This window comes from Pseudophryne corroboree, chromosome 2 (genome assembly GCF_028390025.1).
Source record: "Pseudophryne corroboree isolate aPseCor3 chromosome 2, aPseCor3.hap2, whole genome shotgun sequence".
NCBI lineage: Eukaryota > Metazoa > Chordata > Amphibia > Anura > Myobatrachidae > Pseudophryne > Pseudophryne corroboree.
The window spans coordinates 233,687,553-233,712,009 of NC_086445.1; the positions used below are offsets into that span (position 1 = coordinate 233,687,553).

The following is a 24,457-nucleotide window of genomic DNA, read 5'->3' on the forward strand; positions in this document are numbered from 1 at the left end:
TCTGCTTCAAACCAACACCGGAATATTTCTAATTAAATGTTCTTCCGATGGATACTAAACACCACTGTATTACTCCTGTCTGACCCTTCGTATCAAACAAAGAGGGATTTCTCTGTTCATGAACATTCTATATTAACCAAACTTTCAGAATCTATCAAAGGGACCATGATCTACAAAATACATTATTACTGAAAATATGTTACGATTGAGTCGCACGCTACAACCACATAAACTCTACCGTAAATACGCATACCATGCGCCTGCGGGTGCCCGCGACTGTGAGTATGCGCACGTACGGGAGAGCGTACGCATGCGCAGCACGGACCTGTGTGAGGTGCAAATATGGTAGTGTGCATAGAGATATTTTTCTGACTTTGACAGTGTTATGCAACTTGTGATCCCGATTCGATCACGAAGCGCGGTCCCCCCAGGTCGGTATCGCAAGAAAAGTTAGACTGTGCAGGCAAGTCAATCCTTGCTAGATCGGTGTACTATCTAGTTCATCTCACATGTCAATTATATTTCACATAAGCCAAAATTGTTAGCACACATAGTCCATATCTCAAGAAAAGTTAGTTACAATCAGTGGTGCTGGGCTCCGGGGAGTTCAGGGGAAATCGCAAAGTGAATATCGGGCATAGCAAGGATCTCACCGTGTGTACACACCATAAGATACCGTGTGTATGCACTTTTAGTCAGTAGCAGATTTACATCTATGCGACCAAAGCGATCGCTTAGAGCCTGGCAGGTCTCAAGGGCCCACCAACAGGGCTGAATCTGGGAAGGCACTGCACAGCACTACAATGAAGAAGCTCAGAATAAACTACAGCTTCCAGCAGCCCTTGCTGCCAGGGGCTCACAGCTTTTGGGAGCTGCAGTTTATTTTGAGTCATGTGAGTGGGGCAGAGCCTGGACAAGAGGACTTCACTGCACGGACATCCATTTTGATGCTAAAGCCTGTTTCATGACTTCAGTGATTTCTTCCTTTAGGTGAGCTGAATACTGCACATGATCTCTATGCTTTTCAGTGCCGTGTGAGCAGAAAGGACTGTGCGAGTGGAGAGAGTCAGAGCTCAGAGCTGCAGCAGTGATTCCTGTGTGATCTTTGAGGGAGTGTGAGATTGCAAGACCTGCCTAAATCTGTATTTTCCTGTGCCTGTGTGTGAGCATCTATGTAAAAATAAAACAATAAAATTAGTGAAATGTGACAAAATGTACATTCAGGCATAGAGCTTCCCTATATCTCTAATATATTAAGTAACTGCGTCACAGCCCCTGGCATCCCTGCTTTCCCCGCTTTCCCCTTTGGCTCCTTCCTCCTCCTTCTGTCCAACTTAAAGCAGCAAAACAACACTGATGTTCAGATAAACAAACCCAGCAGTGTCCATATTTGGACCTACAGAGCATGGTCTTGTTTATCTGGACTAGAAGAAAAGATCTGACCCAGAGCATCTTATAGTGAACAACTGGCTGCAAGTCTCATTGATCACAAAACAGCTGTGGTCTGAGGAAACATTACTATGCAGAAGCTGGCCACCTACAGAAAGCTCCTTATTTATAGATTCATATTAAGTGATGCACATAATATAGGGCCGGAACAAGTGCTGATGGACTGCCACTGCAGAATACACCACAAAAAGGCAATAGATGGGTGAAGCCAGGCACACCCTTTGCGTGGAGTATGGCACACCCCCTTGACAGCGGGCCACACTGCATGGTGCACACTACTATCGACTTTAATCTCCCTGAAACTAGGCAACTACGGTATGTTTTGAGGGGATGCGGTCAGAATGCCGGCATTTGGAATTCCAGTGCTGGCATCCCAACAAGCAGCCAAAATGCTGACACTGGAACTGTGACATCAGCCGAGGAGTCGACACTGGAAACCCAACACCCGGCATCTCGATTGTAAGTATGCCATCCCACTGTAGTGCTAGCCCGCGACGAGGGGGTTAGGTTTAGGTACCCTCCGGGATGGTTAGGGTTAGCCTACGGGGGAAGGGTTAGGCTGCGGGGAAGGTAGGGTTAGGCTGTGGGGAGGGGGGGGGTTAGGTTTAGGCACCCCCAGGGAAGGTTAGGGTTAGGCTGCAGGGGAGGGAGAATTAGATTTAGGTTTCAGGGAAGGGGGTTAGGGTTAGGCACCACCAGGGAGGGTTAGGGTTAGGCTGCGGGAAAGGGGGGGTTAGGGTTAGGCTGCAGGGAGGGGATGTTAGGTTTAGGAACATACAGGGAAGATTAGGGTTAGGCTTCTGGAAAGGGGGGGGTGTTAGCTTTAGGCACCTACAGGGAAGATTAGGGTTAGGCTGCAGGTGGGGAGGGTTAGGGTTAGATTGGTTAGTAGGGAGGGTAAGTGTACTTACCTACCCACTGTTGGCATTCGCTCCATCAGGATGTCATGGTTGGTATTCTGGGTTCCGGCATCCTGAATGCTGGTATATCATACCCAGCCTGTTTTGAATTTGATCACTGAATGCAGTAATCGCTGGATATGTGGTTTTTGCATACACTAACTGACTGGGGGGATTTGGCATATATTTACTGACTGGGGGGAAGTTAGCATACACTGACTGACTGGCAGTGCCGTAACTAGGCATTTTAGCGCTGTGTGCAAGAAACGATAGTGGCGCCCCCCCCCCCCCCCCCAATGTAAGACAGGGTCAGTGCGCGCCGCAGGCGCGCAAAAAAAAAAAATTTTTTTATATAGGGGCGTGGCTTAATGGGGAAGGGGCGTGGCCACAAAATAATAGCAATTCATACTACGGTGCACAGTAGTCTACATTATTCAAATTACGCTGCACAGTAGCGCCCCTTTTTGATGCTAAAGCCTGTTTCATGACTTCAGTGATTTCTTCCTTTAGGTGAGCTGAATACTGCACATGATCTCTATGCTTTTCAGTGCCGTGTGAGCAGAAAGGACTGTGCGAGTGGAGAGAGTCAGAGCTCAGAGCTGCAGCAGTGATTCCTGTGTGATCTTTGAGGGAGTGTGAGATTGCAAGACCTGCCTAAATCTGTATTTTCCTGTGCCTGTGTGTGAGCATCTATGTAAAAATAAAACAATAAAATTAGTGAAATGTGACAAAATGTACATTCAGGCATAGAGCTTCCCTATATCTCTAATATATTAAGTAACTGCGTCACAGCCCCTGGCATCCCTGCTTTCCCCGCTTTCCCCTTTGGCTCCTTCCTCCTCCTTCTGTCCAACTTAAAGCAGCAAAACAACACTGATGTTCAGATAAACAAACCCAGCAGTGTCCATATTTGGACCTACAGAGCATGGTCTTGTTTATCTGGACTAGAAGAAAAGATCTGACCCAGAGCATCTTATAGTGAACAACTGGCTGCAAGTCTCATTGATCACAAAACAGCTGTGGTCTGAGGAAACATTACTATGCAGAAGCTGGCCACCTACAGAAAGCTCCTTATTTATAGATTCATATTAAGTGATGCACATAATATAGGGCCGGAACAAGTGCTGATGGACTGCCACTGCAGAATACACCACAAAAGGGCAATAGATGGGTGAAGCCAGGCACACCCTTTGCGTGGAGTATGGCACACCCCCTTGACAGCGGGCCACACTGCATGGTGCACACTACTATCGACTTTAATCTCCCTGAAACTAGGCAACTACGGTATGTTTTGAGGGGATGCGGTCAGAATGCCGGCATTTGGAATTCCAGTGCTGGCATCCCAACAAGCAGCCAAAATGCTGACACTGGAACTGTGACATCAGCCGAGGAGTCGACACTGGAAACCCAACACCCGGCATCTCGATTGTAAGTATGCCATCCCACTGTAGTGCTAGCCCGCGACGAGGGGGTTAGGTTTAGGTACCCTCCGGGATGGTTAGGGTTAGCCTACGGGGGAAGGGTTAGGCTGCGGGGAAGGTAGGGTTAGGCTGTGGGGAGGGGGGGGGGTTAGGTTTAGGCACCCCCAGGGAAGGTTAGGGTTAGGCTGCAGGGGAGGGAGAATTAGATTTAGGTTTCAGGGAAGGGGGTTAGGGTTAGGCACCACCAGGGAGGGTTAGGGTTAGGCTGCGGGAAAGGGGGGGTTAGGGTTAGGCTGCAGGGAGGGGATGTTAGGTTTAGGAACATACAGGGAAGATTAGGGTTAGGCTTCTGGAAAGGGGGGGGTGTTAGCTTTAGGCACCTACAGGGAAGATTAGGGTTAGGCTGCAGGTGGGGAGGGTTAGGGTTAGATTGGTTAGTAGGGAGGGTAAGTGTACTTACCTACCCACTGTTGGCATTCGCTCCATCAGGATGTCATGGTTGGTATTCTGGGTTCCGGCATCCTGAATGCTGGTATATCATACCCAGCCTGTTTTGAATTTGATCACTGAATGCAGTAATCGCTGGATATGTGGTTTTTGCATACACTAACTGACTGGGGGGATTTGGCATATATTTACTGACTGGGGGGAAGTTAGCATACACTGACTGACTGGCAGTGCCGTAACTAGGCATTTTAGCGCTGTGTGCAAGAAACGATAGTGTCGCTCCCCCCCCCCCAATGTAAGACAGGGTCAGTGCGCGCAAAAAAAAAAAAAAAAAAAAAGTATAGGGGCGTGGCTTAATGGGGAAGGGGCGTGGCCACAAAATAATAGCAATTCATACTACGGTGCACAGTAGTCTACATTATTCAAATTACGCTGCACAGTAGCGCCCCTTTTATACATTACAATAGACAGCGTCCCCCTTTTTACACATTACAGCAGCCAGTCCCCCTTTTTACACATTGCGGCAGCTAGTCCCCCTTTTTACACATTGCGGCAGCCAGGCCCCCTTTTTACACATTGCGGCAGACGAGACCCCATTTTACACATTGCGGCAGACGGTGTCCGAGAGAGAGAGAGAGAGAGAGAGGGGGGGGGGATATGCTTACCTTCTCCCCGCTGACAGGCTCCTCGTGCAGCTTCCTCTCGGTGCAGGCTGTGTGAGGTGAGAAGGAGGAGGAGGGAGGGGGAGCAGCAGCAGCGCTATTTGATTGGTAGTAAGCGCCGCTGCAGCATCCCCCTCTCCTCCTGTATTGGTTGCCTGGCGCTGCTGTGGATGCTGGGGAACCGCATCCCAGCATCCTTAGCAGCGCCGGGCAGCCAATACAGGAGGAGAGGGGGATGCTGCAGCGGCGCTTACTACCAATCAAATAGCGCTGCAGCGGCTCCCTGCTCCCCCTCCCTCCTCCTCCTTCTCTCCGCTGCCCGGCGCTGGTCCTCTTCTCCCTACACAGCGGGGCGCACGGCGCAGACTTCGGCGGCATGTAATGAGTCAATTTGACTCATTACATGCCGCTGGCCGTTGCTCCCTCAGGGCAACTGCGCTGTGTGCCAAGCCCCCTTGGCACACACGTAGTTACGGCCCTGCTGACTGGGGTGGGGTGGGGCAGGTGGGTTGGCATATGCTTACTGACTGGGATGGGGTGGATGGATTTAGCATACACTGACTGACTGACTGACTGACTGACTGGTGGGAGTTGGGGTTTGCATACACTGACTCCAGTATACTCTGCAAATTTGGTGAGTTTTGACTATAAAAATTATTAGAGAAATACAAAAAAAATGTATAATTTATAAATATCATCTTTGTATTCTAAGCATTTTTATAGTCAAAGTTCACTAAATTTGCGCCGTTCCTCTGGAACCACAGGGGTTGTCAGGGAGAGACCAGAGGTGAGGCACCTATAAGCCTAGCCTCACCTCTGTGGCTCTGTGATAGTCAGATACTACCTAGAGCTGGGGGCTGGGCCATAATGTGGACAATAATACTGCTAAGAAAAAGCACAAGGAGAGCTAGCTGTCAGATCTGCCTCACTGAGGGGGGGTGTGGTTTGATACAGAGTCAGGTGACCTATCCCGAAAGTTCACCAGCACCCAATCAGGTGCAGACAACGTGAAGGAGAAAAGTTGATGCTAAAATGCAGGGGAACATGCTGGGGAGTGGCTGCCAGTGCTGGCCCATTCCTGTCATACAGTATATATATATATATTTTAAGTACTGTGCAAAAGTTTTAGGCAGGTGTGGAAAAAATGCTTCAAAGTAAGAATGCTTTCAAAAATTGAAGTGTTAATAGTTTATTTTTATCAATTAACAAAATGCAAAGTTAACGAACAGGAGAGAAATCTAAATCAAATCAATATTCGGTGTGTTCACCCTTTGCCTTCAACAGCATCAGTTCCTCTAGGTACACTTGCACACAGTTTTTGAAAGAAATTAGCAAGGAGGTTGTTCCAAACATCTTGGAGAACTAACCACAGCTCTTCTGTGGATGTAGGCTTGCTCAAATCCTTCTGTCTCTTCATGTAATACCAGACAAACTTCATGATTTCAGATCAGGACTCTGTGAGGGCTATATCATCACTTCTTGTTCTTTACGCTGAACATTGGCCCTCATTCCGAGTTGATCGGTCGCAAGGCGAATTTTGCAGAGTTACACACGCTAAGCCGCCGCCTACTGGGAGTGAATCTTAGCTTCTTAAAATTGCGACCGATGTATTCGCAATATTGCGATTACTAACTACTTAGTAGTTTCTGAGTAGCTCCAGACTTACTCTGCCTGTGCGATCAGTTCAGTGCTTGTCGTTCCTGGTTGACGTCACAAACACACCCAGCGTTCGCCCAGGCACTCCCACCGTTTCCCCGGCCACTCCTGCGTTTTTTCCGGAAACGGTAGCGTTTTCAGCCACACGCCCCTGAAACGCCGTGTTTCCGCCCAGTAACACCCATTTCCTGTCAATCACATTACGATCGCCGGAGCGAAGAAAAAGCCGTGAGTAAAATTACTTTCTTCATAGTAAAGTTACTTGGCGCAGTCGCAGTGCGAACATTGCGCATGCGTACTAAGCGGATTTTCACTGCGATGCGATGAAAAATACAGAGCGAATAACTCGGAATGAGGGCCATAGTTCTTAATGGCATTGCCTGTATGTTTGGGGTTGTTCTTCTGCAGAATAAATTTGGAGCCAATCAGATGCCTTCCTGATGGTATTGCATAATGGATAAGTACCTGCGTGTATTTCTCAGCATTGAGGACACTATTAATTCTGACCAAATCCCCAACTCCATTTGCTGAAATGCAGCCCCAAACTTGCAAGGAACCTCCACCATGCTTCACTGTTGCCTGCAGACACTCATTATTGTACCGCTCTCCAGCCCTTTGGAAAACAAATTGCCTTCTGTTACAGCCAAATACTTAAAATTTTGACGCATGAGTCCAGAGCACCTGCTGCCATTATTCTGCACCCCAGTGCCTATGTTTACGTACATAGGGGATAATTCCAAGTTGATCGCAGCAGGAAATTTTTTAGCAGTTGTGCAAAACCATGTGCACTGCAGGGGAGGCAGATATAACATGTGCAGAGAGAGATAGATTTGGGTGTGGTGAGTTCAATCTGCAATCTAAATTGCAGTGTAAAAATAAAGCAGCCAGTATTTACCCTGCACAGAAACAAAATAACCCACCCAAATCTAACTCTCTCTGCAAATGTTATATCTGCCCCCCCTGCAGTGCACATGGTTTTGCCCAACTGCTAAAAAATTTCCTGCTGCGATCAACTTGGAATTACCCCCATAGTTGAGTCACGTGGCATGTTTCCACATCGATGGTATTGTTTTTGGCCTCAATTCTTTCATGAAGCCCACTTTTGGCCAGACTACTCCGAACAGTAGATGGGTGTGCCTGGGTCCTACTGGTTTCTGCCAGTTCTACCTTCACACTCTAAGGGAAGGTGTTCCTCTTATCAAGGCTTCTTTTATATATGTGGAACTTCCACCATAAACAGATATTCACCCTCTGTGTGGATAGTAGAAGAACGTACCCCACTTACACTAGAATATGGAGAGGTTAAGCACCTAAAGTTATCTTTGATATGCAGGATTGTTTCACAAATGGATAAGCATTCCTCACTCATGGTATATAAGGTGGTTCACTGCACATAAAGGTTTCTTTTCATCTACAAAAGAGGGCGAATATCTGTTTATGGTGGAAGATCCACATATACAAAAGAAACCATGATAAGAGGAATACCTTCACTTATGGGCCCTACACATTTGTCGATCTGCCGCCGAGCTGCCCGATGGCGGATACGGGCGACCTGGCGGCGGGCGGGAAGTGACGGGGGGAGTAAAGACTCTTCACTCCCCCCGTCACCTGGCTCCATAGCAGTGCAGGCTAATATGGACAAGATCGTCCATATTGGCCTGCATGCACAAGCGACAGGGCACCAGCGATGAACGAGCACAGGGCCACGCAACATTCATCACTGGTGCCTCCAAACTGAAAGATATGAACAGTATCTCGTCCATTAATGAATGAGATCGTTCATATCTTTCAGTACTCTCGCCCAGTGTGTAGGGCCCATTAGAGTGTGAGTCTGGGTATGCCTTTCTTCACTAGAGAATATACCTTTGGTTTATCTCATCAGGGGAAATAATCTTTCTCTTACGTCCTAGAGGATGCTGTGGTCCACATTAGTACCATGGGATATAGACGGGTCCATCAGGAGCCATTGGCACTTTAAGAGTTTGAGAGTGTAGGCTGGCTCCTACCTCCATGCCCCTCCTACCAGACTCAGTTTAGAAAATGTGCCAGGAGGAGCCGGTCACAGCTAGGGGAGCTCTCCAGAGTTTTCCTAGTAAAAAGTTTTGTTAGAGTTTTTTATTTTACAGGGAGGCTGCTGGCAACAGCCTCCCTGCAGTGAGGGACTAAGGGAGGGAGCAGTGTCCACCCTGCGGGGTCTGAGCCACTTTCTCCGCTGACTGGACACTGAGCACCAGAGGGGTCGGATCGCTCCCCGCCACAGGGGATCGCTCACCCCAGCAGCATGCCGCCACCCCCTTACAGAGCTGAAGAAGTGGCGAGTGAGACACTGACCCCCCTGGCAAGGCCTCGCTAACCTTCCCTGCATTAAAGGAATTGAATGCTATATTTGAGAAAAAATTCCAGATCCCTAAACGGGTACAGGTGGCGTTTCCTTTCCCTGAGGAGGATAGAAAAAAATGGGAAAAGCCGACGATTGTTGACGCATCTGTGTCCAGACTCTCAAAGAAAGTGGTTTTGACTGTTTCAGGATCTACCGCCTTAAAGGAGCCGGCTGATCGAAAAATTGATAACACACTTAAATTAATGTACACTGCTTCAAGGGCCATATTACGTCGCACTATTGCTAGTGCATGGATTGCAAAGGCTATAGTAAAGTGGTCGGCTACCTTACTTGAGGATTTGGATACGATGGATAAGGATGATGTTGATTTATTTTTACGCAACATACATGATTCAGCAGGTTTTATGGTAGAATCCATGAAAGACCTTGGTTCCATGGCTGCGGAAATATCTTCCATGTCTGTTTCAGCTCGTCGGGGACTGTGGGTGCGCCAGTGGTCGGCCGACGTGGAATCCAGAAAAAGTGTGAAGTCCCTACCCTATACTGGTCGGGCTCTCTTTGAGGAAGCTCTAGGCGCGTGGATATCCACGGCTACAGCGGGTAAGTCTCTGTTTCTTCCCTCAGCAGCACCTGCTATGAAGAAATCTTTCTCTTCATCTGCAACACAGTCCTTTCGGCCTAACAAGCCTAGAAAGGCCAGACCGTCCAATACCTTCTTTAGGGGAGGTCGGGTTAAGTCCAAGAAACCTGCCACTGCAGGTTCCCAGGAACAAAAGCCTGCTTCAGGTATGCCAAAGTTCTCTGCATGACGGTGGACAGCGCGGCATGGAGGTGGGGCCGGTGGGAGCGAGACTCAGACACTTCAGTAACGTCTGGGTATCGTCCGGCCTGGATCCCTGGGTTATAGATATTGTATCCCACGGACACAGGCTGGAATTTCAAAGTCTCCCTCATCGTTTTTTCAAATCAGGCTTACCAGCTCTGTTGGCAGACAGCACTGTACTACAAGAAGCTGTACAAAAGCTGGTGGAGGCACAGGTCATTGTGCCAGTTCCTCCTCCTGCTCAGGCCACAGGTTACTATTCGAACCTTTTCGTGGTACCAAAACCAGATGGTTCGGTCAGGCCCATTCTGAACCTAAAATCATTGAACCCCTTTCCAAAGGAGTTCAAGTTCAAGATGGAGTCTCTCAAGGTGGTGATATCAGATCTGGAAAAGGGGGAATTCCTGGGGAATTCCTGGTATTCCTGGATATCAAGGATGCGTACCTCCACATTCCGATATGGCTGCCACATCAGGCTTATCTCCGTTTCGCATTGCTGGACTGTCATTTCCAGTTCCAGGCCCTGTCATTCGGCCTCTCCACAGCACCAAGGGTGTTTACCAAGGTGATGGCAGAGATGATGGTTCTCCTCCGCAAACAAGGAGTGAACATCATTCCATATCTGGACGATCTGCTGATAAAGGCATCGTCCAAGGAGAAGCTGCTGCAGTCCATTGTTCTCACAACACACCTCCTCAAGAGTCATGGGTTGAATTCTGAACCTTCCAAAGTCACATTTGGAACCAACCCAGAGGTTGTCCTTTCTGGGAATGATCCTGGACACAGAAGTGCAGAAGGTGTTTCTTCCGCAGGAAAAGGCGTTGGTGATACAAACTATGGTCCGGGATGTCCTGAAGCAAGCCCGGGTGTCGGTTCATCAATGCATTCGACTGTTGGGAAAGATGGTGGCCTCTTACGAGGCTCTCCAGAATGGGAGGTTCCACGCTCGGACCTTCCAACTGGATCTTCTGGACAAGTGGTCAGGATCTCATCTCCACATGCACCAGAGAATTTGTTTGCTCCACTGGTGGTTACAATTACCTCACCTTCTGGAGGGCTGCAGGTTCGGGATTCAGGAATGGGTCCATCTAACCATGGATGTGAGCCTTCGGGGCTGGGGAGCAGTCACTCAAGGAGTAACTTTCCAAGGACGGTGGTGAAGCCTGGAAGCTGGCCTGCCCATCAACATCCTGGAACTAAGAGCTGTCTACAATGGTCTTCTTCAGACGGCCCCTCTTCTAAGAAATCGGGCCATTCAAGTGCAGTCAGACAACGTAAAAACAGTGGCTTACATAAACCGACAGGGCAGAACGAAGAGCAGAGCGGCAATGTCAGAGGTGACAAGAATACTCCTCTGGACAGAAAAACACATGTTGGCGCTGTCAGCCATCTTCATTCCTGGAGTAGACAACTGGGAAGCAGACTTCCTCAGCAGACACGATCTCCATCCGGAGGTGTTTAAGGAAATAACAGACCTTTGGGGATTACCCCAAATAGACATGATGGCCTCTCGTCTCAACAAGAAGCTTCGGCGTTATTGTTCCAGGTCGAGAGGCCCACAAGCAGTGGCAGTGGATGCCCTGGTGTCTCCGTGGGTGTTCCAGTCAGTGTACATGTTTCCACCACTCCCACTCATCCCAAGAATCCTAAAGCTCATAAGGAGAACAAGGGTTCAAGTGATCCTCATTGCTCCAGACTGGCCGAGAAGGGCTTGGTACGCGGACCTTCTGAATCTACTGCGAGAAGAATCGAGGCCTCTTCCTCTTTCGGGAGGACCTGCTGCAGCAGGGGCCATTCGCCTATCAAGACTTACCATGGCTACGTTTGACGTCATGGAAGTTGAGCGCCTGATACTGATACAGGCTAGGAAAGGGGTAACGTCTAAACATTACCATCGTATTTGGAAGAAATATGTCTCTTGGTGTGAATCCAAGAAGTTTCCTATGGTGGAGTTTCAACTCGGATGGTTTCTCCTCTTCCTGCAAGCAGGTGTTGATAAGGGCCTGAGGTTGGGATCTTTGAAGGTCCAGATTTCGGCCCTATCCAGACTTTTTTAAAGGGAGTTCTGCACATCCAACCTCCCTTTGTACTGCCTACAGCGCCTTGGGATCTTAACGTGGTGTTGCAGTTCCTCCAGTCAGATCGGTTTGAGCCTCTACAGGAGGTTGAGGTCAAATTTCTTACATGGAAGTGTAAGAGTCTAATTGCTTTCTAACAAATATTTAAAATGCCCGTTCTAATATATATTATGGACGCCTGCGCATCTTATTACCATGTGCTATGAATGTGCGCTATACATCGCAAAACACTGCATCCCATAAGAGAAAACAATACACCCACACATCTGAGTTCCAAAGCTCATTGATGTATATATTTGTTATTAAAAGGATATGTATTCAATATATCACAATGTACAGTATATATATATATATAGTTACATGGTTACAATTTACTCAGGAAGCAGGAATCCATACAGTTACAGGCCAGCGATACAATTACCATCTCCCTCAATGCTCACTACGCTCCCCCTCCATGCTCAAAGGAGCAGAGTATCGGCAGAAACCCATCTCGTTCAGGACCCAGGGGAAAAGGCACGCTTCTGTGTGTCTCTTCAGCAATACACTGAGTCTCTTGGGGCGTATACAGATCTCTTGTAACTAGTCTAGGGGAGGGAACTTTCTCATTCATGATGAGTCATTGGTCAGTTCATATGCAAGCAATGTCCAGCCTTGATGGTGTAATTACCGGAGATAGCCACTGGCTCCAGGCTACAATCATGCTGTCTTCCAGAAAATCCATTGTTCTAATAAGAGTGACTTTAGCTTTCATACATTTAATCATATCTACTTGTTGCAATGAGCTACAACTTAATAACAGGCATCAAATTGATATACACATTAATCTGGTTGCTTTAATACCAAACACGACATGTCCATCTTGCTTCATTCCAATAATACACATACATGACGTTACTCCATTATATAATTTTAAAACATTATAATGTCTGGCGCTTGATATGTTATAATTATGTGCTGTATGAAATATGTTTTGAATCTATCTTTGTGGCATGTCTGTGTAAATGCATATGTTACCATATATTGCTGTGCTCGCTGCACGTATTTGCAAGCATAGCGACTCATAATGTGTGGAGTCTGTATGTTCTCTCTATGTAATATTTTTTACTTCGACGGAAGGCAGTCACGTTGTTGGCCTTAGCTTCTGCTAGACACGTGTCCGAATTGGGGGCTTTATCCTGTAAAAGCCATTACTTGATCTTCCATGAAGATAGAGCTGAGCTCGGGACACGTCAGCAGTTTCTTCCGAAGGTTGTGTCGGCATTTCATATCAACCAACCTATTGTGGTGCCAGTGGCTACTGACTCCTCAATTGCATCAAAGTCCTTGGATGTTATAAGGGCTCTGAAGATATATGTGAAGAGAACTTCTCATCACAGAAAGTCGGACTCTCTGTATGTCCTATATGATTCCAAGAAAATTGGGTGTCCTGCTTCTAAGCAGACTATTTCTCGCTGGATTCGGTTCACTATCCAGCATGCTTATTCTATGGCAGGACTGCCGTGTCCAAAATCTGTTAAGGCGGCTGCCCGGGGTATCTCGGCAGTACAACTTTGCCGAGCTGCAACTTGGTCTGGGTCAAACATGTTTGCAAAGTTTTACAAGTTCGATACTTTGGCCTCTGATGATCTGAAGTTCAGTCAATCAGTTCTGCAGGAGCCTCCGTGCTCTCCCTCCCATTCTGGGAGCTTTGGTACATCCCCATGGTACTAATGTGGACCCCAGCATCCTCTAGGATGTAAGAGAAAATAGGATTTTGGTTACCTACCGGTAAATCCTTTTCTCGTATTCCGTAGAGTATGCTGGGCGCCCGTCGAGCGCTTCGTTTTCATGCAACCGTTATTTGGTTCAGTACTACTTTGTTTAGTTATGTACTGCATTGTTACTTGGTAAGTAATGTTTCAGCAGTTGCTGAATGTTTCAAGCTAGTTAGCTTGATGTGCCTTGTATGTGTGAGCTGGTATGAATCTCGCCACCATCTGTGTTAAATCCTTCTGTCGAAGATGTCCGTCTCCTCGGGCACAGTTTCTAGACTGAGTCTGGTAGGAGGGGCATAGAGGGAGGAGCCAGCCCACACTCTCAAACTCTTAACATGCCAATGGCTCCTGATGGACCAGTCTATACCCCACTGTACTAATGTGGACCCCAGCATCCTCTACGGACTACGAAAAAAGCATTTACCGGTAGGTAACCAAAATCCTATTTAGACAGGGTACAATATGATAAAGATACAAAGTTGGGGATTTCCAAAGGTAGCTAATATGAACAGAAATATGTACTCCGCCAATAATAACAACAGTTAAAAAAAATACTAATTTATTCATAAGAGCAAACTTGACATAAAATGACTTATAGGGGTATATTTACTAAGCTCCCGATTTTGACCGAGATGCCGTTTTTTCTTCAAAGTGTCATCTCGGTAATTTACTAAGCAAAAATCACGGCAGTGATGAGGGCATTCGTAATATTTTGGAAGTCCTAGGAAAAAATCACGAATCAATACACCATCGGTCAAATACGCCTGCAATTTGGTAGAAATCGGGAATTTACTAAAAAGTGCAAATCACAAACACTGCCGACAATAGCCAAACACTGCCGTGCTGAAATACAATTCGTGAAAAAGTGCTAAAAAAAAACAGACCTGCTTTTTTTTACCGTGATTGGATAGGCATGCACGGATCCATGGGATCCGTGCATGTTTTTCAGTGGGAAGGGGTGGGAAATGTTTGAATTTGTTAAAAAAAAATGCGTGGGGTCCCCTCTCCTAAGTCAAACCAGCCTCGGGCTCTTTGAGCCGATCCTGGTTGCAAAAATATGGGAAAAAAATTGACAGGGGTTCCCCCATATTTAAGCAACCAGCACCTGGCTCTGTGCCTGGTCCTGGTTCCAAAAATACGGGGGACAAAAAGCGTAGGGGTCCCCCGTATTTTTGAAACCAGCACCGGGCTCCACTAGCTGGACAGATAATGCCACAGCCGGGGGTCACTTTTATACAGCGCCCAGCGGCCGTGGCATTAAATACCCAACTAGTCACCCCTGGCCGGGGTACCCTGGAGGAGTGGGAACCCCTTAAATCAAGGGGTCCCCCCCTCCAGCCACTACCAGGTTACTTTCGGTCAACCGCTGACCACAAAGTTCCCACCATTGGTTACAATGGAGCGCATAGGCGCTACATTGTAACACTGCCGTGTGCCGCCTGTCAGACAGTACAGGAGCACACAGCCGATCAGGAGGGTGCCACAACGTGGCGCTCCCTGATTGGCTGAAGATACCCTCTTAGACATAAGTCAGAGGGGGTTTCTGGCATTCGGGGAAAGGGGTCCCATGTGAAAACATGGGGCCCCTTTCAGTTCGAGGTCGGGTGTCCGTTTTTTTATTTTGACAAGTACGTGGATTACAAATGGATTACAAGCAGAAGAGCCTTCTACCCTGGATTTTGTGAGTATAATTTTTTCAACAGGTACACCATGGATTCTACATGGAGAAGAGGACCGACCCTCGTGTGAACATAAGGTAAGTATGTGTATATGGTGGTGTGGATGTATGTATTAAAGTTATACTTTCAAGGTGTGTGTCTTATGTCTTTATTGGGGTATTTTTTTAGTAGTAGTACTACAGGTACCAGCGGGCCCGGTTTTCTGCCGCATGCTGGTACTTGTGGTTCTCCAAGTACCAGCTTGCGGGGGAGGCTTGCTGGGACTTGTAGTACTGCTACTAAAAACAATATTCAACACTTTCAACAAAGGCTATCAGCCCCCCATCCGCAGCCCTTGGATGTGGGGGACAGCCTCGGGCTTCACCCCTGACCCTTGGGTGACTGGAGGGGGGGGGACCCCTTGATTTAAGGGGTTCCCACTCCTCCAGGTTACCCCGGCCAGGGGTGACTAGTTGGGTATTTAATGCCACGGCCGCAGGGCGCTGTATAAAAGTGACCCCCGGCTGTGGCATTATCTGTCCAGCTAGTGGAGCCCGGTGCTGGTTTTAAAAATACGGGGGACCCCTACGCTTTTTGTCCCCCGTATTTTCGGAACCAGGACCAGGCGCAGAGCCCGGTGCTGGTTGCTTAAATATGGGGGAACCCCTGTCAATTTTTTTCCCATATTTTTGCAACCAGGACCGGCTCAAAGAGCCCAAGGCTGGTTATGCTTAGGAGGGGGGACCCCACGCAATTTTTTTTTTAAGTTTAAACATTTTTTTTTTTTTTTTTACAAGATGCACAATGAAGCCCAGCACGGATCTCTCAGATCCGGCCGAGATTCATTGTATTAAAGTCGGCAGTGTTTTACAAGTCACTCACGTAAAACACTGCCAAAAAAACCGAATGACATCGACATCGGTAAAACGGAAAATGCAGAATACGACAGCGTAGTAAATTAGCCGTAATAAATTCAAAATGTTGCAAATTTACACTTGCGATGTCATTCGTGATTGAACTTTGACCTCAAACGGGAAAATACGAATCTTAGTAAATTTACCCCATAGTCTCTGTTAGGACAGTGTGATCTACAGTTTGCAATGAATAATGACATCCAATTTTGGAATTAGACAATTTTGGATGCTATTTTGCTCTGAGAAGCTATTTGTATACAGCTATCCACTGTGAATGATATTTACATGGTTTGTGACATTGAAGTGAACTATTGGCATTGACATGTCCATACTGCATTTGTTGTGAACTACTGTCACATGATCTGTGGAAGTTCTCATATCGACCTTCTATTTTTGAACTCCAATGTCTATTTAACGACTATAGAAGGACTGTATAATTCTACATTGATATAAGACCCTTGTAGAAGTCCTATGGACGAAACGCTTTGGTTTTTATGCTGATCTGAATTGCTTTCAGAATCTTTGTTTTATCGCCATCAGCTACATTGTTTATTGTCTAATGCCAAAATTGGATGTAATTGTTCATTGCAAACTGTAAATCACACTGTACTAATAGAGACTATAAGGCATTTTATGTCAAGTTTGCTCTTATGAATAAATTAGTATTTTTTTAACTGTTGTTATTATTGGCGGAGAAAGTACATCTTTGTGTTCATATTAGCTCCCTTTGGAAATCCCCAAATATATACAGAGTAGCAAAGTTTGTACTGCTCACCTTTGTATAATGCCCATATGAACCATCAGGTTCACATACCTCCCAACATTTTCAATTGTTGACTCGGGACTCCCGCGTGCACGTGCAGCGTGTGCGGTTGAAAAGGGGTGTGGGCTATCTGAAAGGGGTCTTCTAAATTCAGTCCTTGCATTTTTTGGAAATGCTCAAGATTATTACAGTATAAAATAACAAGAAAGCTTTCAGAATTACCTTGAATACATTGATACAAAATAGCCTATGAATCATTAAATTACCATGTTATCACACCACACAGAAAGTGAAACTACCATAATAAGCTTACTGTCATGTATTGGGTGTTCTGGTGTACTACTTGTCTTTGGTCTCCTAAGTGACGCCACAAGACATCCTTCTACCGCACGATGTTCCCTCTTCTGATGCCGCCCAATAGCTTAGAAATCAGGCAAGTACACAGCCATTATATAAGACAACATGATGGAGGATACTGATAAACCACCAAATCACTCAGAAATTAGGGTAATTAAACCTGCTTGCTGGTCCTGTGTGGTGCCAGGTCTTCAGTCTCCTTTCCAGTGGCATAATTACTAGGGGCCCGATGGCAAAATAGATGTCGATGAACCCCACCATCGCACGCACGCACGCACGCACGCACACACACTCTCTCTCTCCTATGCCCCAGGATTGAATTTAAACCGTTCCCAGTTTTTAACACTGGGTAAAAGCACTGCTAGAAGATTGTGTGTACCTTCCATTGTCAGGTGTTTCCATGTCACTTCTTAACGGCTGCCAGCAGGATGACATCTACATCACCTTCAGCAGAAAAGGAGGAGAAAGGTCAGAGATGAAGTGGTCAGAACTGGAAGGAAAAAAACGGGGAAGTTGAAGAAAATTCAAGACAAGAGGAACAGTGGTTTGTGAAGGACACAGGGTGGATGGTTGGTGGGAAATAGTAAAAGTGGGTGGGGTGGGGGAATATAAAATAAGAGGAGTAATAGCAAAAAAGGAAAAGACACACATAATGATGATAAGAGACACACTGGTGCCTGGACATGAATACATACACACTAGGGGCCTTGAAGGACATGGATACATTTATATTAGGGATTGGAGGGGATATGGTGACATTCATGTATGGTGAGGCCTTGGGGACAGGAGGACATGGTGACACACAGTGCAACCTGTGGGGGTGACATGGTGACATTCATATATGGTGAGGACTGGGGGACAAGAGGACATAGTGACACAGTGTGACCTAGAGGGGGTGACTTGGTGACATTCATGCATGGTGAGGTCTGGGGAGAAGAGGACGTGATTACAAATAATGTGATCAGGGGGTGGGGGTGGCATGAAGACATACACATTGGGATCTGTGAGTACATGGATGCATATATTGGGAACAGGAGGTGACATGGAATCATACACATTGAAGCCTGGGGGATGACATGGTGACACACACTGTAACTTGAGGGGTGACATACATTGGGGCCTGGGTGGGTGGGGGTAACAGGTTGTCATTCATACTGGAGCCTGGGGGAACATGGGAACAACATATATTGGAACCTGGAGGAACATGGAGACATACACACCAACTCCTGGGGGGACAGGGTAACACACACTGAGAAGTTGGGGAACAAGTTTGGTGACACACATTGGGGCCTGGGGGGGATGACATTGTGATAATCATATTGGGGAGTGGGGGTCATAGTGACACATATACTGTACTTGGACTTGGGGGTGGGGGCATAGTGACACACACACTGGGGAGGGGCGTACAGAGATATAATACAAGTTTTTTAGGGGGCTGGACTGATATGTAGACGGTATCCGGACTCCAGGTCGACAACAAAAAGGTCGACACACCTTAGGTCGACGCCAATTGGTCGACACACCTTAGGACGACATGGACAAAAGGTCGACATGAGGTTTTTTATGTTTTTTTTTCTTTTTTTGAACCTTTTTATACTTAACGATCCACGTGGACTACGATTGTAACGGTAATCTGTGCGGAGCGAAGGCACCATGCCCGAAGCATGGCGAGCGAAGCGAGCCATGCGAGGGGACGCGGTGCACTAATTGGGGTTCCCGGTCACTCTACGAAGAAAACAACACCAAAAAAACATAAAAAACTCATGTCGACCTTTTTCCATGTCGAACTTGTTCCTGTCGACCTTTTGTCAATGTCGACCTTTTGTCCATGTCAACCTAAGGTGTGTCGACCAATTGGCGTCGACCTACGGTGTGTCAACCTCTTTGATGTCGACCCTCAGTCCCAGACCCATGTAGACATACATATTGGAGGAGCAGGCAGAGCTGATGGTAGAGGAGGAGCTCAGCACAAGGTGTGCATGATATGGGCATGAAGAGCTGCAGCCCCTTTGGATACAGAGAGATGAATGCGGCCACCTGTGAGTGCTGAGTGCGTACGCCTCCATTCGCGTTCCCTGTCATTCTGATAGCCAGGACTAGTGCAGCATTTCGTTGGGGAGAAAGAGATGGGTGGGCAGAGAAATTAATCACTTCCGACACCCGCCTCCACTCCCTGTTGGCACACGTGGCTTCAGCTCCGCCTATAACACACCCACACGTGCAGGCACCAATCACCACCATGGTGTTAGCATACTTCACCGGGTGATTGTCACTGAAGCAGCACACCCCCAACTCACGCCCGCCAACAGGTAGCTCTATAAGTTTGAGAAACTGCAGCAGGTGCACAGTGTACTTAGGGGGGAGGTGTAAGCCGGAAGGAGAGGTGCCCCTTCAGAGATAGAGACCGGCGGCAATTGCCTCCATTGTCTCCGGTAGTTCCGCCACTGCTCCTTTCTGCCTCACTCCAAACTATTTTGACTCAAGTTTTCCAGTTGTATTTCTGCCTGGTGTTCCTGCTCCTAGTGACTGAAGTCCTGTGTCTGGTCTCTGCTGATTGTCTTCTGTCATGCCCTTAGCAACAATTTTCAATGTAAAACCCATACATAGCACCCATTCTGCCTCACAATTGAACTGACAATATTATACTGATTGCACTGATAAGTATCTGTATATTACAGGGAGCAGTTGTCAATTTAATTTTTATTAACACACAGAACAGTATACAGCTGTATACATTGTGGTTATTGTCGCAAATATTGGGCATGATTCTGATTTGGAAGTAAAGCAAAAAAGGCAAGTAACTTTGTATCTGGAACAAACTGTGTTGCAACGCAAGGGGAGCAAATACATTAAATATTTTTTCTGCATAGGGTAAATACTAGTGCCTAACCCTATCTCCCCCCCCACCCACCCACCCTCAATGCTTAACCCTAATCCCCCAGGCCCTAACCCTAACAGTGACCCTGATACCTTGGGGATATCAGCTGTAGGTCTTCCGGCGCCGGTCTCCATCCTTTAGGATGCTAAACGCATCCCGGTGGACAGCGGTCAGAGTGTTTTTAATCCACTCGATCCAGACACAAGACGAGTTGCAAACCAGGTGGGCTAACATTACTGTGACTGTTTATTCCACTCTATGGTGTTTATTACATCTGCTTTGAGTAAATTCTGACATGTGCAGGCAAATGCCCCTTAAGCTGGGTACACACTGGGGCGACGGAACAAATCCCTGTCAGCCCGAATTGCCCCTACACACTTTGATGAAGGACGGAATGACCATGGTGATCATTCCGAGTAGATCGCAGCCAGCAACGTTTTGCTACTGCTGCTGCAATCAACTAGTACACGCCTATGGGGGAGCGTATTTTAGCTTAGCAGGGCTGCGATCACTTGCAAGCAAAACTAGACTAGGGCTGGACATACTTACCCTGTGCGATGGATCCAGCGATGATGGGCCCGGCTTTGACGTCACTCCTCCGCCCTCCGTTCTCCTGGGCACGCCTGCGTTATACTCACCACTCCCCGAAAACAGCTCCAAACGGTCCAGATCCGCCCAGCCGCGCCTCCATCCTGGCAATCTTCTTTGCGGTCCGTCCTGCGACCGCTTTCTTCTTTAGACGCGACGTAACCCGGCGACCTCTGTCACCGGGAAACGTTGCGCTCGCGCACAACGGGCGCCGCGCATGCGCATTCCGCACCCATTCGCACCGCAGCGATAAACCACTGCGTGCGAACGGGTCGGAATGACCCCCCATGTTCCCTCCTTCATTAACATAACAGAAGGCTAGCAATGGATGCTCGGTTTCACGTGCAGCACATCAAGCCAAGCGTATGTCACATGCGACCGTGGGAGCGTGCAATCCTGGGTACACACTGAACGATGTAAGCAATGTGTCGCTTCAAAACGGCGACATCGCTCCAGTGTTTACCAAGCTTAAGTTTTAAGTATTTGTCTGAATGCTGCTTTATTTACCTCATGCCTATAAAAACTATACTGGTGCTAGAGTATCAGGGTTCCTTTCTGTGCTCCAGTGTTACTTCCAACTGTTGTTTTAATGGACTCCCATGTACCAAACGTGGCTTGTCTGCCTGTGACCCTGACTTCAGCTTGTATTCCTATTTTGCACCTTTGTGGCGCTGAGCTAACCAGTCCTATTATGCTGATTCTGTGCCTATGACCCTGATCTTGGCTCATCCATCCAACCCTGTGACAGTTCTGAACAAAGGACCTCATTCAGCAGCAGACGCTGTCCCGGTGCAGTGCACTCACGCAGGGGATGCTTTGCCGTATGCATGGGCTGGGGAGATGCAAATGCTTTTGCCTGATTGAGAGGCAGAGGCGGTCGGGGCAGCAATGCAGCATTGTGGGGGTGGTTCTGCAAAAACGAACAAATCCGGGCCATTTTCAGGGCTGCCGCGTGACGTCACACACAGCCACTGAGACAGATGAAATGGCAGTGGCTCGACTGCCTTCTCAGCCAGGCTGTGCAGACAGGGAGTTTCCCTTATTCAGCGATGCAATCACAATTGAATTGCGATTGCATCTCTGGCCACCATTAGCATGCTGGGCGGCCTTGTCCTGTGCTGAGCGATCCCTAGCATGCGAGTCTAGCCACTTGCAGTTTTACTAAATTAGCAAAACTGCAACTGGAACAGGTCCCATGCCTGCACTCCCACAAACTCATCTTTCTTTTACGTCCTAGAGGATACTGGGGTTCCATTTAGTACCATGGGGTATAGACGGGTCCACTAGGAGCCATGGGCACTTTAAGAATTTGATAGTGTGGGCTGGCTCCTCTCTCTATGCCCCTCCTACCAGACTCAGTTTAGAAAATGTGCCCGGAGGAGCCGGTCACGCTTATGGAAGCTTCTGAAGAGTTTTCTGCATTTATTTTTCTGTTTGTTATTTTCAGGCAGTACTGGATGGCACCAGCCTGCCTGCTTCGTGGGACTTAGGGGGGACGGGACGGCCCAACCTCTTGAAGGGTTAATGGTCCCGTTCCCTGCTGACAGGACACTAGCTCCTGAGGGAACTATTTGCAAGCCCCACCACGGCGAGCGTACATTCCCGCAGCACGCCGCCACCCCTAACAGAGCCAGAAGAAAGAAGAGTGGTGAGTACTAAGCCGGCGTCCTGGTTAGCGGGTCGCCGGCCATTATGGCGGCATGAGGGTACGGCTTCTAACTGGGGCGGATTGCGTCTCCAGACTCAGTACACAACTGCGTCTCAGTACACTGTACACAGTAGCCAGACTGGCAATCAAAGCCTTAAAACGGATCTGTCTCCATTTTAAGCACAAAATTACCTCAGCCAGTATAAAAAAAGCAGTAAGACCGCGCGCCACTGAAGGGGTGGTGCTTCACTATGAGTGGATCCAGCAGCTCACCATTTTCCCTCTGCAGTGGACACAGCCGCTGACTGACAGGGATGCGCAGCTCCTCCGGAGAGACTCCAGATTACTTCAGCGGTACCAGGGGGTCATAGCAGGGGGGGAGCGATTACTAGTGTACTACCTCTGTGTCTCCCTAGAATGGCTCTCAGTTAATTGTGTTTTTAATCTTTCCTGTGTGTGTGTGTTTCGTCACATTTAGAATATGCCAGGCAAAGAGTGTGTTTCATTTAAGGCAGAGTGTTCCTCTTCCCCAGGGAGCTCACTAATATGTACTCAGTGTAGTGCACCCTCCCAGGCTAGCAGGGCTGAACCAGCATGGCTGTATTCCATTAAAGGAATGATTTCAAATATTTGTAATAAATTGTCCCGCAATGAGAAAGAGACCCAATACTTAAGACAGTCTGTGGATGAGTTTATGAACAGAGACTCAGTCCCCAAACCAGCGTCTCAGTCCCCTGCCATTTGTCTGCAAAAGTAAACTCTGCCCATGTCCTGCAGTCTGACTCTGACGCTGAAGGGTCAGACATGGAGAAGGGGGAGGTAGATACAGAATGGGGGGGGGGGGGGGGGGATGCTGCTCTGTCACAGGGAATAGAGGCTCTTATAGAAGCTATCAGAGAATTTCTGCAAATTTCTGATAAGGTGACAGAGGAGTGTGAGGAGTCTTATTTTAATGTAAAAAAGAAGTCCTCAGTCACTTTTCCTGTGTCAAAGGAATTGAATACCCTGTTTGAAGAACCGTGGGTTAATCCTGATAGGACATTTCAAATCCCTAAGAGGTTACGCTCATCCTTTCCTTTTCCTCCTGAGATAGGAAAAATGGGAACAGCCACCAATAGTGGATGCATCAGTTTCCAGGCTGTCATGGAAAATAGTACTGCCTGTCCCTGGTGCAGCCTCACTAAAAGACACTGCTGATCGTAAAATTGAGACTACACTCAAATCCTTGTACACAGCTGCTGGGGTGGCCCAGAGACCCACTATTGCATGTGCGTGGACTACAAAAGCTTCTGGCAACAGCCTCCCTGCTTCGTGGGACTAAGGGGGGGGAGTAGTGTCCACCCTGAGGGGTCTGAGCCACTATCTCCACTGACAGGACACTGAGCTCCTGAGGGGATCGAACGTTCTCAGCCACAGGGGATCACTCACCCCAGCAGCATGCCGCTACCCCCTTACACAGCCAGAAGATCAGTGGCAAGTTAGTTACCGGCCCCCCTGGCAAGCAGGGAGCCAGTGTGAAGATGGCAGCAACAGGGTATGGAGCGCGGGGCTCAGCTGTACATGGTGCGGCGCTGTGAGGGGCGCCGTGAGCCAGCGCCTACACCCTACACTGACCAAAAAGCCTGTCAGGGTCCCAGGATCGCAGCCAGCACTTTTCCTCTGGCCAGTATAATCTTCAGAAGAGCGGGAAGCAGCGCCATGAAAGGGGGCGGAGCTTCTCCTCAGAGCGGACCCAGCAGCGTTCAGCGCCATTTTCCTGCCTGCAGAAGCGCTGTCATAGAGAACTGTCCCTCCAAGTCAACTCCAGCTATCTTGTACGGCACCAGGGGGTTGTAGAAGGGAGGGGGAGGCTGTGTAAAGTCTGTGTAGTCTTTTAAGGTACACAGACAGCACTGGTAGTTTCATTAGTTCTACCTTAAAAAGTGCTGTGTGTGGGTTGGCTCCAATCTCTGTGTCTCTCTGTGGCATACTTGGGGGGAAACTGTGTCTGACATTTCCGTGTGTGTGTGTGTGTGTGTGTGTGTGTGTGTGTGTGTGTGTGTGTGTGTGTGTGTGTGTGTGTGTGTGTGTTTACTATCTCACATAACCAGGTTAGTCATATGCTGCAGAAGATGTTTCCTC

At 47.8% G+C, this 24,457-nt stretch overlaps 1 protein-coding gene across 5 annotated transcripts in view; it reads left to right on the plus strand.

Moving 5' to 3' along the window:
• Positions 1–878: 878 nt before the first annotated feature.
• Positions 879–24,457, plus strand: part of LOC135011413 (retinol dehydrogenase 7-like) — a 156,988-nt gene continuing 133,409 nt past the window's right edge. The window contains exons 1-2 of one of the 5 annotated variants that reach the window (XM_063952459.1): positions 892–990; positions 17,615–17,766. Coding sequence is in view for 3 of the 5 variants with exons in the window: in XM_063952457.1 (XP_063808527.1) it covers positions 3,550–3,776 (227 nt within the window). In the remaining 2 variants the exon portion in view is untranslated. Of the gene's footprint in view, positions 991–2,790; positions 2,859–3,534; positions 3,777–17,614; positions 17,767–24,457 lie in introns of those variants that run through there. The other 4 variants (XM_063952460.1, XM_063952461.1, XM_063952458.1 and 1 more) reach the window with 4 other exon arrangements.